At 42.3% G+C, this 15,766-nt stretch overlaps 1 protein-coding gene across 6 annotated transcripts in view; it reads left to right on the plus strand.

Moving 5' to 3' along the window:
- Positions 1–15,766, plus strand: part of RABL6 (RAB, member RAS oncogene family like 6) — a 60,163-nt gene that overhangs the window by 14,294 nt on the left and 30,103 nt on the right. For 2 of the 6 annotated variants that reach the window (XM_052815043.1, XM_052815044.1), the window contains 4 exons: positions 6,117–6,169; positions 7,741–7,832; positions 8,713–8,853; positions 9,946–10,051. In XM_052815043.1, coding sequence (XP_052671003.1) covers positions 6,117–6,169; positions 7,741–7,832; positions 8,713–8,853; positions 9,946–10,051 — 392 coding nt within the window. Of the gene's footprint in view, positions 1–1,556; positions 1,587–6,116; positions 6,240–7,740; positions 7,833–8,712; positions 8,854–9,945; positions 10,052–15,766 lie in introns of those variants that run through there. The other 4 variants (XM_052815045.1, XM_052815046.1, XM_052815042.1 and 1 more) reach the window with 3 other exon arrangements.

Raw genomic sequence — 15,766 nt, forward strand, 5'->3', positions numbered from 1 at the left:
GCCAAGCTGTTTTTGTAAAGGAATGCTATTGTTAAATTGATAAAATGTTATCTGCAGTGAATAACATATGCAGGAGGGAAGGATAAAGGAGAAGCCAATTGCTTAAATTCACTAAGGACAGAAAATGCAATATATTTAATCCAAAATCTTTTCTAAATGCTTAGCCAAGGGAAGTATTACGATGTATAAATACATTTTTCATTAGTTTTCTTCTTTTTTCAGAGTATAAAGTTCTATTTTATAAAAACAAACAGACCTCAAAAACATATGTGAAGACACAATCTGGGTGCAGTTGAATCTGTTCCCAGAAGGGGTTGGGGTTCAGATGTGAATCTTGACAGCCCGTTCTGTAGCCCCAAATGCAAATATTTTTTGGCTTTTAAAAGACATTTGGTACCAGCCAGACTCCTGGTTTAAAGTGTGAGTATGGTCAGGAAAGCAGCTTTACAAGTGAGCGTCTCTTGCTCTGTGGGTTGTGCTCCTTTTTTGTGTGTTTCTGTCAAATCTGTGTTTTGTGTGTTTGGCCGAATCTGTTGACCACAGTCATTGAAACTTAAACTTTTATGGTTTGGCTGCTGCTACCTTTCCTGCAGCCTTAGCTAGAATCTGTGCTGGCACGCGTTCCTCAGCAGAACTGCATCCAAGGTGCACTACCTCTGCGGCACCACCTGTGCAACTTCCGCATGTGTTAACACCAAAAAATAAGAAGATAAGTACAATAGGGAGTGGGAAAGGGAGAAATGTAATTTTTCATGTTAGCTAAATTGTATTTAAAATAGTAAAAACAAAAAGATAATTAAAGATAGCAGCTCTAGTTCAGATGCATAATGGAGCCTTTAGGTTAACCTTGAGCCAGTAACTTTAAATTAAAATCCTGAGCACTTTATCTTTTTATTCCTTTAAACCCCAGTTTTCACAGTGTAGACAAAACCTTACTTAGGTCAGAGTTACTGCTGAAGTCAGTCTGATTACAGTTTGGCTTTCAGATCCTGGGATGACATGTGCAGGGCTGGAATCTGAGCAAAACATCTGTTTTCTCGCTGCCTTGCAACTTTGGTATGAATAGATAGACAGTTAATTTGGGAATCATGTGGTTCCAGCATTTATTTCTGTGAATAGCTTCTCTGAGCAGAGTCATCTTCTGAACTAGAGACTTACTTTTTTGGCAAAACAGATTGGATTTGATATGTGCAGATGTTGATAACAGCTCTTCTGATATTGCTTTCATTTCTGACAGTGGGCCATGTGTTAAAAATCTCAAGGGACTCTCTTCTCTCCACTTTATATTCTTTTGAAATAAAACTCATTCTATTGAGATCCTACTTTGGACCACAGATAAGTGTTTTTATGGGATCAAATATACTTAATGTAGTGTAAAAATTCAGATCATCATGATGTAACAAAATCAAATCCTTTCCTATTGCCATAGCATTGCGGATTCTTGATAAGTACAACTTTAGGAAAATGTGCAAATTAACCATTAAGAGCTTGCTCATATCTAACTTTCATCTTATTGTTATGTCATGACATTTTTGTTCTTCCTTCTGTATGCTTAGGACAAAAAATCCTCCTGCGTGATGCTTTTGGTGAGAGCGACACTAATCTAGACTGTAGACTTTTAGTAGTGAAGTGTCCAGTGCTGCTGCAGCATAGTGCTGATAAGACCTGATCCTCCTTTTTTTCCTTGCCCACAAGATCCTGGCTAATGTGCATATTTAGAGTTGTGCAGAATGCTGTATTTATCAGGCTGGATTTGAAACTGCTAAAAAATCCATGTTCTGAACATGTGTTTCAACATACGTTTTTTTTCCAGGCTAAATAATTTGCCAGTGTTTCCCCATTTTGGACGAATTGTTCCTTGTTAGAGAAAATTAAGAGACCTCTATTTAAATTAAGATGTTTGAAAATGTATTGAAAGCCTGATGTAGGGATGTAGCTAGACCATCTAAAAGATGTATCCATAACCTGCAGTTTTCAACTTTAGTCTTGTAAAGCAGCTTCAGCCTCTTCTCTGCTATGCAGTGCTGCCATTCTTCATGTCTCGGTGTGAACATGCACAGGAGGATTTGGGGAAACTTAGTAAGTTACACCCTGAAAAACTTAATGTACATTTTTGCACTGAAGTTAAATGTGCTTTTACTAAGTGGTGTTTCTCCTCACGCTTACTAGCAGTGTGCCTCCCTGTCCTTGTTAGTTCAGCAGTGTGCTTTGATTTTTCCTTCCAGACTGTTTTAGGAATGCAGGAAGCAGCTCTGTTGGCCCTGCCTGGCTGATGGCTGGTGCCTTGATGTCATTTGTTTAGCATATGGGTGTTAATTTGGAAGTGTGGGGAGATTTGTTGTGAAAGCTTAAAACCTGTGAGGTTGGTTAGTGTGCTGAAGCAGGGGGAAATGGCAACTGCTGTATTGTATTGCTCCTCTTACCTTTTTCTTGACTCTTTGGGATATCATTTTTTTAATGTGCAGACTCACAAGAAGTGAGTCACTATGGACTTCCCTGCAGCCTTCTGTGTTCTCCTTGGGCCGGCTTAGAGAGCGGGGCTCATTTGTGTAATGATGCCGTTTGTTAAAATCTTAACAAGTCGAGCTTGCCCTAGCTATGGATTGTACTGAATTTTGTGCAGTGTGTGTAGTAATACCGTCTGCTTTGCTGCCCTTGGAACTAATAGAACGTAGGAAAGATATCTCAGCAAAAGTCACGGTCCTGACTCATCTTTCTGGCTTTGCAGCAAGTTGTGTAACTACTGCAGGTCATAAAGCTGTAACAGATCCTGAATGCAGAGAAGCTGCTTGAATGCAGCTGATTCAAGAACAGTTCTGATCTCCTGTCTTGTAACTTCTGCTAGTTTGGTTCCTGCATCTTTTCCCATACACTAACTGAAGGGATCAAATAATATTTTTTTCTGTTGCCCCCAAAATAGCATAAACTCTTTCCCTCATATTGGAGATTTCTTTCTTCTCCCTGCCACTTCACCCCTCTCCCTCCCAGAGGTGTGTTGCAAGAAGGGGGAAAGATCAGAACTAATGTTTCTGTTATTTTCAGGTGGCATAAGTTAGATAACACTGGGGATGCAAATATTCTAGATGTGTATTTTTGAATGGTGAACAGAAGCATCTCCCTCGCACTGTAGACAGCATTTGTTGGCAAGCTGTACTGATTCCTTGCTATCCTGCCACAAAACTGATGGTACATAGAGGTGCAGAGGCTCTCAGGTGCTGGCCACAAACCCAGTCTTCTGGTGTTCAGCAAGAACTGTTCTGTGGACTTTGGGGCACTGCTGCAGGGTTATTTGGTTTCACTGTTGCTATTATCCCTGTAATATTAAGGAGCAGTCATCATTTTAGGTAGAGAAGCTGAGCAATCGCAACATGAAGACCCTTGCTTTCTGATTGAGGCTCCTAGATTACACATCAGTGCAACCTTAAACACAGGACCTTGTTCATATAACAACACAATCTTCATTGTGTACTTGGCTTTACAGGCTGAATTGCATCTTTTCACTACATACATCTTGTCTTTATCTGGCTCATCCTGCAGTTTTGTTTACAAAAATAGACACTGTACATGAATATGCACAGACATGCGCTTTTCAGCTCTGTTACTCCTTTATAGATGACCTCCTTTATAGCAGTGATGAGCATCATGTAAGAATATTACTCATTCCTCTTGATACACACATAAAGCCCTAAGAAGGGAGAGGCGTGTGAGTCATATATTCAGTCTCAAAGGATTGGTTGTAAATATGTCCAGGTTGGAAAGACACCTTGATTGCTCAGGACAAGAGGAGCTATGAAGAGTATTTGTAGTTGCTTGGGCTTCTGTTTTAATACCTAGAAATTCAGGTCATGCCAAGCATAATTTAGCAGTAACTGCAGAAATAGTGATGTTTTGACATTCAGAGAAGCCACATGTATGCCACTAACTTGAAATGAATTTAATTGAAGTGGGAAAAGGCATGCACATCCTAGACATCCCACACCTTCAGTTGTGCTGGGAAAAATCAGAGCCCATGCTGGGATCCTCCAGGGAAACACACTGCATGAATGGGGAAGGATCACGATTAATATTTCTGCTACTTTCAGATGTCAACAGTAAGATGACACAAGGGTGTCCAACATTTTGCAGTGATGCACAGAAGCACCCACCAGACACAGTTAGGGGGTAGGGACTGGAATCTCCTGCTGTATCCTGCAGCATTAAAACTTTCATGAATAACTCTGTATTCATAACTATTTATCCTTGACCTGCATACAAAAAGAATGAAACACATTGTTTCATGTGCAGCACCTGGCAGAACCATGAATTTTACAAGTAGTCTTTCCATGTTAATCAGTGGAGTTGAATAGTTGGCGGAAGCTATTTTGGTCCCCAGTGTTGCAGAGTCTTTTAAAGAGTCAATGGGAGGTTTTTTTGTGGGTGCATCCAAGCTGCCAACGTGTTCTGTTGTGAGTGACACAGGGAATTTCTAGAAATTATGAGAAGGAATTCCAAGTCTTTGCCGTTACAATTTAGTTAATTCGTCATTACTTACACTAGAAAAATATGGAACAAAGTTAATTTAGAAGTACAGTTCTTAATTGCTGTCAGTAACATCTGGAAGATACTTGATACCTGTAAAACATAATTCGAGACCTTGCAGGGTTGTTCATTGTCCAGTGCTCATCATTTGATAAAACTCTGGAAACTGCTGTACATAGAGTTTAAATCATACCTGGGGGGTGAGGACAGATTTTTCATGGTATGTTCACACTAAACTTCTTTAGCACAAGGTGAAAGAAGACGTCCTCGCTCTTGCATATTGAGACTTCTGCCAATCCTTAGTGCTGAGTGTCTACACCAGAAAATCAAGTTAGCTGATTGCCACTCTGCTAATCCTAGGTACAGATACATGGTGTCTCCTTCTCTGTCTCCTGTGGTTGCAGGCTTTAAGATTTGGAAACATCATTACAGTGTAACTATGTAATGCAAAATTTTCAGGGAGCCTGAGGTTTAAAAACACCAACTCCTTTTCTGGGGATGCTGAGTCAAATGCCAGGGGTACTTCAAAATGTCGGTTTGTGAACTTATCCAGTGCTTACTGAAGCTGTAAGAAGAGGGAGAAGTCTCAGGGGGTCTGCCCTTTAAGTATAAGGGCTGTATTTTGGCATGTGCCTTAGAGGAAGCAGATGAGTTGGAGAGAAACCTGTAGATTTCTCCAGATGGGATTGTGGCTGTGGGACTGCAGGAAAAGTCTCTATAGTGGTTTTCTAGTGTCTTCTCCAAGTGTTTAGTCTGTTGCCTCTTGCACTTTCCTGTGAGCTCAGTCAGAGTTTTACCTGTCTTCTAGCTTATTTTTGTGTTTGTGCCTCTGGAGCACGTGGCTTTGGATGGTGCCTCTGGAGGATTTCCTTTCTGCACCTTTGCTGGTGATGACCAGACCTGACCCTTTGGCTCTGGCCTTCCATGCATGTGTACGCTGTCTCTCCTCTACTTCTCTACAGCCCCCTTGCCACGGTTTATTTGATTTTGCTTGGATTTCCCCTCGTATAAGTTCTGTCTTTTGGCTGTTAAATTCTCATAGTCTCCTGCCACCCCTTTTTTTTGGGTCACAAGTCAGCCCAAAGCACCCAATGGGCTCTGAGATTGTGTTTATTTACAAGACTGCTTGCTTCAGGCCAGTGACATAGCACAGCAACGTCATAAAGTCTCTCAGGAAGGCTGTGTATGTAGTTGTGCAGTTCAGTCATAGCAGCTCCATGATCTTTGGTTCTTCAACACTGACACAACAAAAAGTAGAACAACTCAGCTTCCCTTTGTGGCCAGGGAGTGCACCAAACCCTGCATTATTCAGTCATTGTGACTTTATGCTGTGAAGAGTGTGGTTTAAGCTAGCCCAGACTTTCATCCTGTTCATCTTTGAATTAGACTAGCTGGTATTCTTGCACACTGTAGCTGGTATTCTTCAGCAAGGCATGCCTATCCCATCCCTCCTCATTCCCCATGCTTGTAGTAGAAGTTGGATCTGCTTTAAGGTCATGTTCAAAACGCAGTGGTCCTGCCCAGACACATCCTGCGTGTTCTCTGCCCAGTGTAATGGTTTTTTGTTGTTTTTTTTTTTTTTTACAATTCTTTTTAAGGAAAATGCAAAAAACGAGGCGATGGTTTGAAACTGGAAAATGACCCTCAGGAGGTGAGTCACCTTGAACGCAGATGTCTGCCTCTTAGTGGGAGGCCTCTAGTCCACCTTTGGTCCGTGGAGAGTAAGTTCTATATTTGTTTCTGCTTTAAGGCCAGCCTGGCAGGCGGATGAGGGGCAATGTGATCCCTGATGCTGTTCACTCTTTTGCCTGTGCATTTTATCCCCGTTCCTGCCCTCACCACAACTTCCCTGCTGTTTTCCTTTCTGTCTTTTGGGAATGACCGCACCCCAGATGTTTACCCGGTGGCTTTGTACCTGTCTGCACATGGTCAGTGGCAGGAAGTCCTTTTGTAATGGACTTCTTGTGAGACCTGAAGAAGTCACTTGATGCCATGCTCTCTGCTCCTTAAAACTGGGCTAGCAATTACCTTTTGACACCCTTTGAAATATAGAGGAGGAAGGGGCAATAGAAGTGCTACCTAGCACGTAAAAGTAAACAGAGTGGCTTCCTCAAGGCTCTTGCATGAGTGTGTCTCCTTTGGATCTTTTGCTGTAGACCAAAGTGCTGTATGGGAGACCATACCACCACATTCCCCAAAACACATTTGGGCTGCCATTGCACTTGTATGGCATCTCTTTCAAAAGATGTATGATTTTATCCTCAGGAAAAAATCAGTTTAAAGGCCCTTGATCCCATGATCTCTGCTGCAGCTCTTAAAGAGCTTTATTGCTCCTGTGTCAGTGCCCCTTGGGGCTCAGTGCACAGACAATGTTCCGGTACTCGCTCCGTAACAACTTTCTTGAAATTTACGGGAAAGGCAGTGTCACTGATATGCAGAGAGCTGAGCACTCTGTTCTGGGGATGGGTCAGAGCAGTGAAGAGTTACCTGTTTCACCAGGGTACCAGTCCTGCTCAATCTGTGCGGTCAGATTAGGAGAATTTTCTTTAAAAATATTCTCCTATGGGAAAAAGCCTTTATGAGAACAGGTATCACAGCTGCTTCTTCCTTTGCAAACGTGGGTGCATTTTCCACTCCTGGGAAATGAGTGAGAATTGTTCCATAGGCACCAAATTGCAGCAGGAGCCTTGGAGGTTGAGTTGTGACCAGTACTGTACTTTGCAGCGTGCAGAGTCCAAATGATGAAAAGCAAATCAGGTACTAATTAAATACTTCCAGCCCTGCATGGGAGAAGCTCAGTAGAAACTACATCCTGGCTTTGTACACCAGAAGCATTAGAAGTACAGTCAATATTTGGGTCAGCAAAGAGATGGAATGGGAGCTGTGTCCTCTGTCCTCCATCCTGTAGCTTATATGGAGTTATCTTGCCAACGCAGGATTTGGGGGCGCAGAGGAAAGAGGCAGGGCTGCATTTTAGCATTTGCTGTTAGACCTGTTTTTTTCAGAGACTGGCAGGTGCTTCACATCCTGCTCCTGTGGGCCATGGAAGCTGTGAACCACCAGGTATCTTGCTTAAATAATGATGATGTGAAATCCACGGGTACTTCTTAGAGTGGCTGTCACTTGAGAAAGTTTGCTTATTCAGCACTATATCAGTTGTGTTCTGTACAAGCCTGAAGTTGAATCAAGTTCTTTACTGCTTCTTTGTCTTTATTTCCTCAGGCAGAGTCAGAAATGGCTCTGGATGCAGAGTTCCTGGATGTCTATAAAAACTGCAATGGTGTAGTGATGATGTTTGACATCACCAAACAATGGTAAGACATCTTCAGCAGCATGCACCACGTGATACTCACTTGTTTAGTGAAAACAACTGACTTCTAGACCTCTTGATTCCCAGATGGACTCTAGAGCTGATAACCAGCCTAATGAGTTGAAGCAAGCTTGTATCCCTTAAAATAATAGCTTTATCTTGTGATGTGTCTTAATATACTCCTCTCTTGTCTTGTTTCAAATGAGCAGTCTCCCTGTGGGCTCATGTACTGCAGTTTCTGATATACTGCTGTCTGAGGCTTGATAATTAGTGCTATCACAGGTGCAAAGTATGCTGGGCATGTTACAAACCCCTGCTCTCCATAACACAAGGGAAAGAGGAATGCTAGTGAGAAATTCCCAGGAAGACTGGTATTAGTAAGGATTATTTAGAGGCCCTAGGCTGCATTAATGTACAGAAATAATGAACTGCTCGTTTTGCACATCTGCTGAGGAGGGTGAGAGACATATGGGAGCCAGAGTGGAAAGAGGAGGTGGTAAGAGTTCCTGCTTTATATTTAAGCTTGTGTTTTGCAGGTTTGGTATGGGTCAGTGAGCCTGTTGACAGCTGAAGGGAGAGAATCCTTTTCTCCTGCTGACCTCACACAGTTTTGTAGGACTGAGGGAAATACTGCTGTAGGAGATGTGAGGTTGCTGGTGGAAGTGGATTATTGAACTTGTCAAGTTGTTTTTGAATAAAGAATGATACAAATATATTTACAGTTAATGTATTTCTCTGAGGGGGGCAAAGAAGCCACAGTCCTGGGAGGATTTTGGAAAAAAAATTTCTTACATTGGTTTTTTTTTCTGTGATTTGTGCATGAAACTGCTAACAGAATGATGTTTCCCACTCATCTGCCTTTATCTCTCTCTCCTATGGTGAAGGACATTTAACTATATTCTGAGGGAGCTTCCTAAAGTGCCGACCCACGTTCCAGTGTGCGTGCTTGGGAATTACCGAGACATGGGTGAGCACCGGGTCATTCTGCCTGGCGATGTGCGGGACCTCATCGACAATCTAAACAGGTAAGGTGGCACCACGGTCACCAGGCAGGGGAGCAGGCCTCAGCTACTCTCTGTCATCAACCGTAGATAACTGTATTGCTGCTGTGTTTCAGATGCACATCATGTTCATCCTCTGACCCTGTGCCTAGCTTTTGGGCTTTCATAGCTCTGAATGTCTCATACAGCAGCTTCAGCTTACACGATGGGCTCTTTGATCTAGGAGCCTGTTCTGAGCAGATTGTTAGCTATATTCCTGGAAACAGTGAGTGCCTGTCAGCATGTGCCTTTCAGAAGTACTTTTCCCAAGAAGTCATCTTCGTTCTGGATAGTCCTTCTCTTGTGAAAGAATCCTCTCCCTGCAGCACAGCTGTTCTCTGCTCCAAATAATTCTGCTACAAGAGAGCCAGCTAGTGTGGCTGTCTTCCTTGCTCTTCCTCTGAGAGCATCCCCACACAGCATTTACTGGGCACAGCCAAGTCATACACCTCCCTTGCCAGCCAGGCAAGATTATCCCTCAGAGATCTGAGGTGCTCTGTTATTTAGTATAAAATATTACTTGTTGGTCAGGTTTCAATAGACTGTACCTTTTTGTGTGGTTTTATGTTTTTAAGGCATTTTTTCATTTTCGTAGTCTCTTATTTGTTTGTGCCTGTGTCACACACACAGAAATGGTATCAGTTTTAGGCTTAATCCATAATGTAATCATTTCTTTACAAGTTCATCTCCGTATGTGACTTATATAGGTCTGTTTGTGGTTTTCAGACAAAACCTTCACTGAGAAATGAACAGCTTGTACAGCTGTGAACCCCCCAGTTTAGTAAACCAATGGCCCAGTATCCTAACATAGTATTTCTTAGTCTGGCAGCCGCATGACACTGCAACACGACAGCCGCTTTCTGCCACCCTTCAGGAGGAACAAAGTGTGAATTTTGTCTGTAAACAGAATAACAAGTCCCTAGCAGAATGACCTGCTAGCCTATGTTTGGGGACTGAGGGGTTAGCTTGTAAATGAGGATTGTTCATGGTATGTAATTCAGCAAGCGCCTCCTCTGTGTGTATGCAGTCTGTGTCCTTTGTACAGTTTTCTTCTCTCTACCTATCTGGTTGAGACAGGCCTCCCGGCTCCTCATATTTTCGCTATGCTGAGTCTTCCATGAAGAACAGCTTTGGCCTCAAGTACCTGCACAAGTTCTTCAACATCCCCTTCTTGCAGCTTCAGGTAAGACAGAGGGTATTTCTGTGATGTGCTGGATGGGTGGGACAGATTTAATTTTCTCTGTCTCTGAGGCGGGAATTTCGTATTTGGGGTTTCTTTTGTTGTTAAAAGATCCTGAGTAGATTTTTTTTTTTTTTTTGGTAAGAGTTGTTAAAACAAAATCGTGTTAGTACATTGGTGCCTGTGACTTAAGCATGTCTCTGCTTGCGAGAGGACTCTTCTGTGCTGTGTTTGCAAATGCTTACCTCTAGAGAAAGGCTCCAAGGTGATGAATAACACTGGCAAGAAAATTGCATCCAGTGGTGTAGTTACCAAGTAAAAAATGTTGCTTACGCACATTTGTTAAACTTTGTATTTAAATTCTGTTCAATTAAAACTTAGATGAGAAGAGATTTGGTCATGAACTGAACAGTTCAGGGACAACTGTTTGCTGAACATCGTTTCCCTAACAGTAACTGATCTGCTTGGATCCTATGCACATAGATCCAAGTCTCTCATTTCCTTCATAATTGAGCCTTCTTGAGTGGACTGAGTGGAAAGGCAAAGGCTGAATGGGCATGGAAGGGTGGAATTCTCAGCTGTTGTCCTTTAGAAGAGGACCTTCTGGGGTCAAGGTCCCTATAGGGGGGTCCCCCCTACAGGGGTCCTTTGGGATCAACAGCATAAGCTTTTTGGGGGTACATATGATGATGTATCATTGTTTTCTGTTGGATGGAAAAAAACAGGCAGTTGATCTTGATTATCTTTCACCAGTAATTAAAATGTCTGTGTGTATTTTTATACAAATAATCCCCACTGAAATGCTAGTTCAGAAGAAGCTTGAATATATTAGTGGATGTTACCATGTCCTCAGGCTGCAGAGCAGAAAGAACCAGGATAAGAAAACTGAATTTATAAAAACCCCAGTAAAACAAGTAAAACAATAAATTTCTGAGGAAGAAGCTGTAGAAATCGGAGATATAAACCCAACTGGCTGCGTAGTGGAGAAGATTGAAATCTACCAGCATGGTGTTGGTTAAATGTTTGGTTTTATAACCTCAGCTCCTATGGTAAAGTGATGTCTTGTGGAAATGGTGCAGAATAGTTAGTTCCCAGGTTACTTTTACTGATTTTGTAGATCTCTCCTTTTTCTCTCAAGTAGATGTTGATAAGAGGCAAAGACATTAGCACAGCCTTCCTGCCAGATTTGTTTCTGAAAGCTGCTTGTAATGATACTGTTAATAGTCAGTACGTGCGATGATTTCCCTAGCCATAGTTATAAGCAGGAAACACCGAAGCACTTGCAGTATCAGGTTTGCTTGGAAGCAGCTTTAGGATGCGAGTCTTAGGGGACCTTTCATTTAGATGTGCTATGTATAAGTAAACATGATCTATTAATCTGAGACTGAAAGCAATTAGGACACTTAGATAAGGTAATTGTCCCCAAAGCCAGAGAACTTCTTGGACAAATCTTGGTCTTTAGGGAAATAGAAAAAATAAATCTGATATAACCTTTAGTTGCTTGGAGATTCCAGTGACAGTTGCTTAGGAGAGGCAAGGGAAATAGGGTGACCAGCTGATATTTGTTATCCTGCTCAGTGGGCTCAGGGTGCCACTGGGGGTAGTCTGAAAGGTGCAGGTGCCACATAATTAGACTCCCAAATCTTGTGTTTTTCATGTAACGTAATTAAATAATTCAACACTGCAGAAAGAAACCTGAAAAGACTTCTCATTACAGTTTAGTTCCTAAAATGTGCAAGGGGAGATTTGGATGGGCACATATAAACCGTGCTTGTAAATATATTTGCTCTTTCTACCTCAACACAGAAGGTGGCAGTTGAGGAGGTTGTCCTGTGCCTGTCATTCAAGGAGAGAGTGATTAGACCATAGCTGCCTGGCTTTTCCTTTAAAACAGCAATGCCAAAAGTAATTCCTGCAGTTCTGTGCTCATACAGGGATTGCAGGCTGGTGCTTTTCTGTGCATTCTGAAACAAATCACAGCACAGGATCCAATGTGGAGATGGCTTGTTTCATTTCCCTCTGGTGTGCAGGAGATCCCTGGCCTTGCCATTCTGTGGCCGTGGCAGGTGACACTGCAAATTTGGAGGCTTTTGGTTGCTTCCACCCAGGTTTTGGGGCTTTACTTGATGTCAGACTTCAGCCAAAATGTGCTGCACTTAGTTTTTCCAGTGCTGCTTGCATTTGTGCCACAGGTTTATTAGAAGAGCTTCGTGCTGCTCCACAGTAGCTGCTGTTGGGTGGCTCTGGCCATTTTTCTGCTCCTGGAGACCCACTGGTAGTCTTGCCTTTGAGTGCACGGGGAGCCAGGGCTGGTGCCGCTGAGCCTGATTAACAACCAGTGCAGCAGGATGTTAAAATTTGTAGGAAAATCATGGCTAGAATTAATTCCTAAAGGTTCTGCTTATACCTTCAGAGAGACTTGCTAGTAGCAGGCTCCAGAAAGGAGTAATTTCCCTGGTACTTCGGAGCAAAGCAGGGTTAAAGGAGAGGAATGCTGCCAGGTATTAAATGCACATATGATTTAATCAGTCTCAGTTGACCTCTGAGGTTTCTCTGTGTTCCTCAGCCTAGCCTCCCACAGCTCTCAAGGGAAAGAGTTGGTCAGCTGTATATGAGATTCCAGGCTGTCCTTTAGTGGAGCTGATGTTCAGTGCATTGGTTTTAAGTTGCACATTTCTGTGTTCAGCTTACATTAATGCATCTTTCATGAAGAAAGCAGTGGCTGAAATTCATACCCCCAGCGTAGAGCATGTTCCCTCTAGCAGCCCAGGCTCTTCAATTATTTATCAGTTCCTTTCCAGGGGAAGGATTGTCAAACCTGAGAATGCAGTTTAGCTGTAAGTATTGCTGGTGGCCCACATAATGTGCAAATGTGATCAGGTCAACCGGGCCTTTGGATGCTGTACTGGAAGGAGACAAAATTCTGCAGACAGCTGAAATTGCCTTTTCCCAGGAAGTACTTGAAAGTGGCATTCAGCCAAAGCATTGGTCTGTAGCACATGATTTATTCCCTTCTTTTGGGTCATTGCTAAAAATAAGCTGTTTCTTTAATATTTTAATACCAGCATGGTAAAACAGAATTTATTTTTTAAGTATTTGCAAGTCCATTATTAGTGATGAATTTTTACAAAATTAAATGCAACTCTCTCTTAACTAAATCTAAGTTCTTAATTTACTGTGACCTGTGAAAACTGAAATAAATAAAACTCTGGTATATGTCTTACTGCCAAAGTATGAGGAAAGGCAAACCACTTGTTTAGTAAAAGCCATTATGTAAGTGCCTAAGGTAAGCATTGGAGAGCAGTGTCCCTTCTGTCTCTGTTTATTTAGCTAATTTGCTCAGCATTTATTTCACTCGACCTAGGAAACTGAGGACAAAGAAGCATAAAACTTGCTCTTTTTTGTCTCATTTTTGCTCACGCTGTATGAATAACATAAAAGGATGAAATCTATTACTTCTAAAAAATTGAATTTCTTGTATCTTGAATTCTAAAATCTAGAATTACTTATGAAGTCTTGATTAGTACTTCTGCTGTTTAGTGTAGCAAGTTTAAATATGTATAGCATGTTTTACTGAAATGTTCTTGTCTGTATACCACAGTAAAGGGAATTCGAGTTAACTAATGACTTCATAATTCTTTGTATACATGTTAATTGAAGTCAAGTTTCCATCTGCATAGAGCTTATGAATATGATGAATAAAAATTATCTAGCAAAGGAAATATGAATCAGTCCAAGCTCTTAACACAATGACAAACGTAAAAATGAAGAATCTAAATGTCCGAGAAGCAGTAAATTAGCTTAAATGATCATAGAAGCTCTTAAATTTCACGAAAGGCTGTATCTTCCAATAAATTAGCATGTTTAAAAGTTATCAACCACTGTGAATCACCTGGTCTTATAATACAAAATAAAAAGTACTTAAACCTTGCTTGCTGATCTAAGTCATGGCAGAATTTGATATAAATCGGCCTGTCCCATGAAGTGCTCAAGCTGTGCCCTGACTACTCTGTTGGACAGAGTATTGTGGTCTGTGTTCTATAAAGCAGATGAGTTACTTGGTCTTTAAATTTGTACGCTTTCTTGATAGCTCCAGAGTTGTCATGTCTACGAAACTATATTGTCAGTAGTATATGCATGTGGATACTGAATGCCATGGCTTTATCCAAATGTTTGTCTTCCCATAGGGATTTTATTCTGTAAATTATGTAGTAGATTTCCTTTTGTGCTTTTTACTCCAATGGGATCTTTCTGCAGTGAGCATATATGTTGTCAAACATGGAATTAACAATTCACCACGGTTATTGATGCTAAACTTTCAAAAATATTTGTCATAGTAGAAAGCTTAAATTTACATTGAGGATAAGGCAGTTCAGTTGTAAAAGCAAAAACCTTTGCAGCTTCAGGAAACCTGGGGTTTCTCTTCTGTCTCCTCCTGTCTGGGCAATGGAGCAGCTTGGCAGCCTGTGGCACTGGTGGACCCCGCTTTAATGGGCACTGTGCAGTGCCGTGAGTCATCGGACGTGTCTCAGCACAAGCTGTCCCTGCTTCCTGTGCTATCTAGTATGTAGGCAGTGGGAGAGGGAGAATTGCTGCTTTCAGGCGCTGAACACTGTGACTTTTGACTCCAGAATTTGATGTGTAAACTGACTCGCATGCCCCTCGCTCAGAGCCTCTCCGGGAGGCACGCGGGGTGCTGGTGGTGGGAGCCTGGCCATTGCCAGTGCCCAGCTGTGTGACAGCTGGCTGCATCTGAGTGGAGGGGAAGGGGCTCTGGAGCAGGGATTGTACTGTGGAGCGGGGCAGTGGTCACAGACAGCTCTAGTCTTGGCCAGGGGATCCTGAATCACGCTTCTGCAGAAATGGACGCTGTGTTAGCCCTGTGGCTTGGTGCTGTCGCAGAGCTAGGTCTGCTGGGCAGACAGGTGAGGAGGCTGGTGCTGGATCCACTGCAGGTGAGCCTTTGGAGCTGGCCATGCCCGTGCAGTCTCAGCTAACGCGTGTGGTTATTGATTTCTTCTCATTGCCATCCAGACTATCAGGAGGAGTGTCCCATGACCATTTGCAATTGATTTTGAGCCTTTTAAGCCAGCACTTCCCCTCAGCTAAGGTTTTTGCTTGGATTCTGCTGGAAAGGTGGAAGGGGAAGGACTGAATTAAGCTGTGTTACGTTAGTGAAGCCAACTCACTTTACTGCACATTTGAAATGGACTGGAGTGTCTGTCACCCATCTGTGGGGCAGAAACTGAAGGCAGAGGGGTAGTGACTTCTAAAATTTCACTGAGTTGACAGGTTGTGCTCACTTATCTACCCTAACAGTAAAAAGAAAATTATTGTGAGGTTTTGCATCAGCTGGGTCCTACTCACAGAGGGACTTTTTTAGCACAGGGAAAAATAAAAGATCAGAATTCACGGGTTGCACAACTGTTCTCTGCAGGAGTTGAATCTGTTCTCCAAATGCAACTGGTGGTGCTGTGTCTGAAAATCACCCATTGATTTATGGCTGAGTACAGCCTGCAGAACAAGTTACTTTCTTACACACAGACTTTTTTTTACTACTGCTTCAGCTTCCCTTTGTGCTTCTGTATTTAAATTGAACACCATGAGGGACCAAAGCTCCTGTTTAATTCATTGCTGTGGGTAGAGTGGTGACACGAGATCTCACTGTACCCTGTGAGCGCACAGAGGTCTGTTCCAATGACCCTACCTGCTCAGACC

The sequence above is a fragment of the Harpia harpyja genome, chromosome 19 (genome assembly GCF_026419915.1).
Source record: "Harpia harpyja isolate bHarHar1 chromosome 19, bHarHar1 primary haplotype, whole genome shotgun sequence".
Lineage (NCBI taxonomy): Eukaryota > Metazoa > Chordata > Aves > Accipitriformes > Accipitridae > Harpia > Harpia harpyja.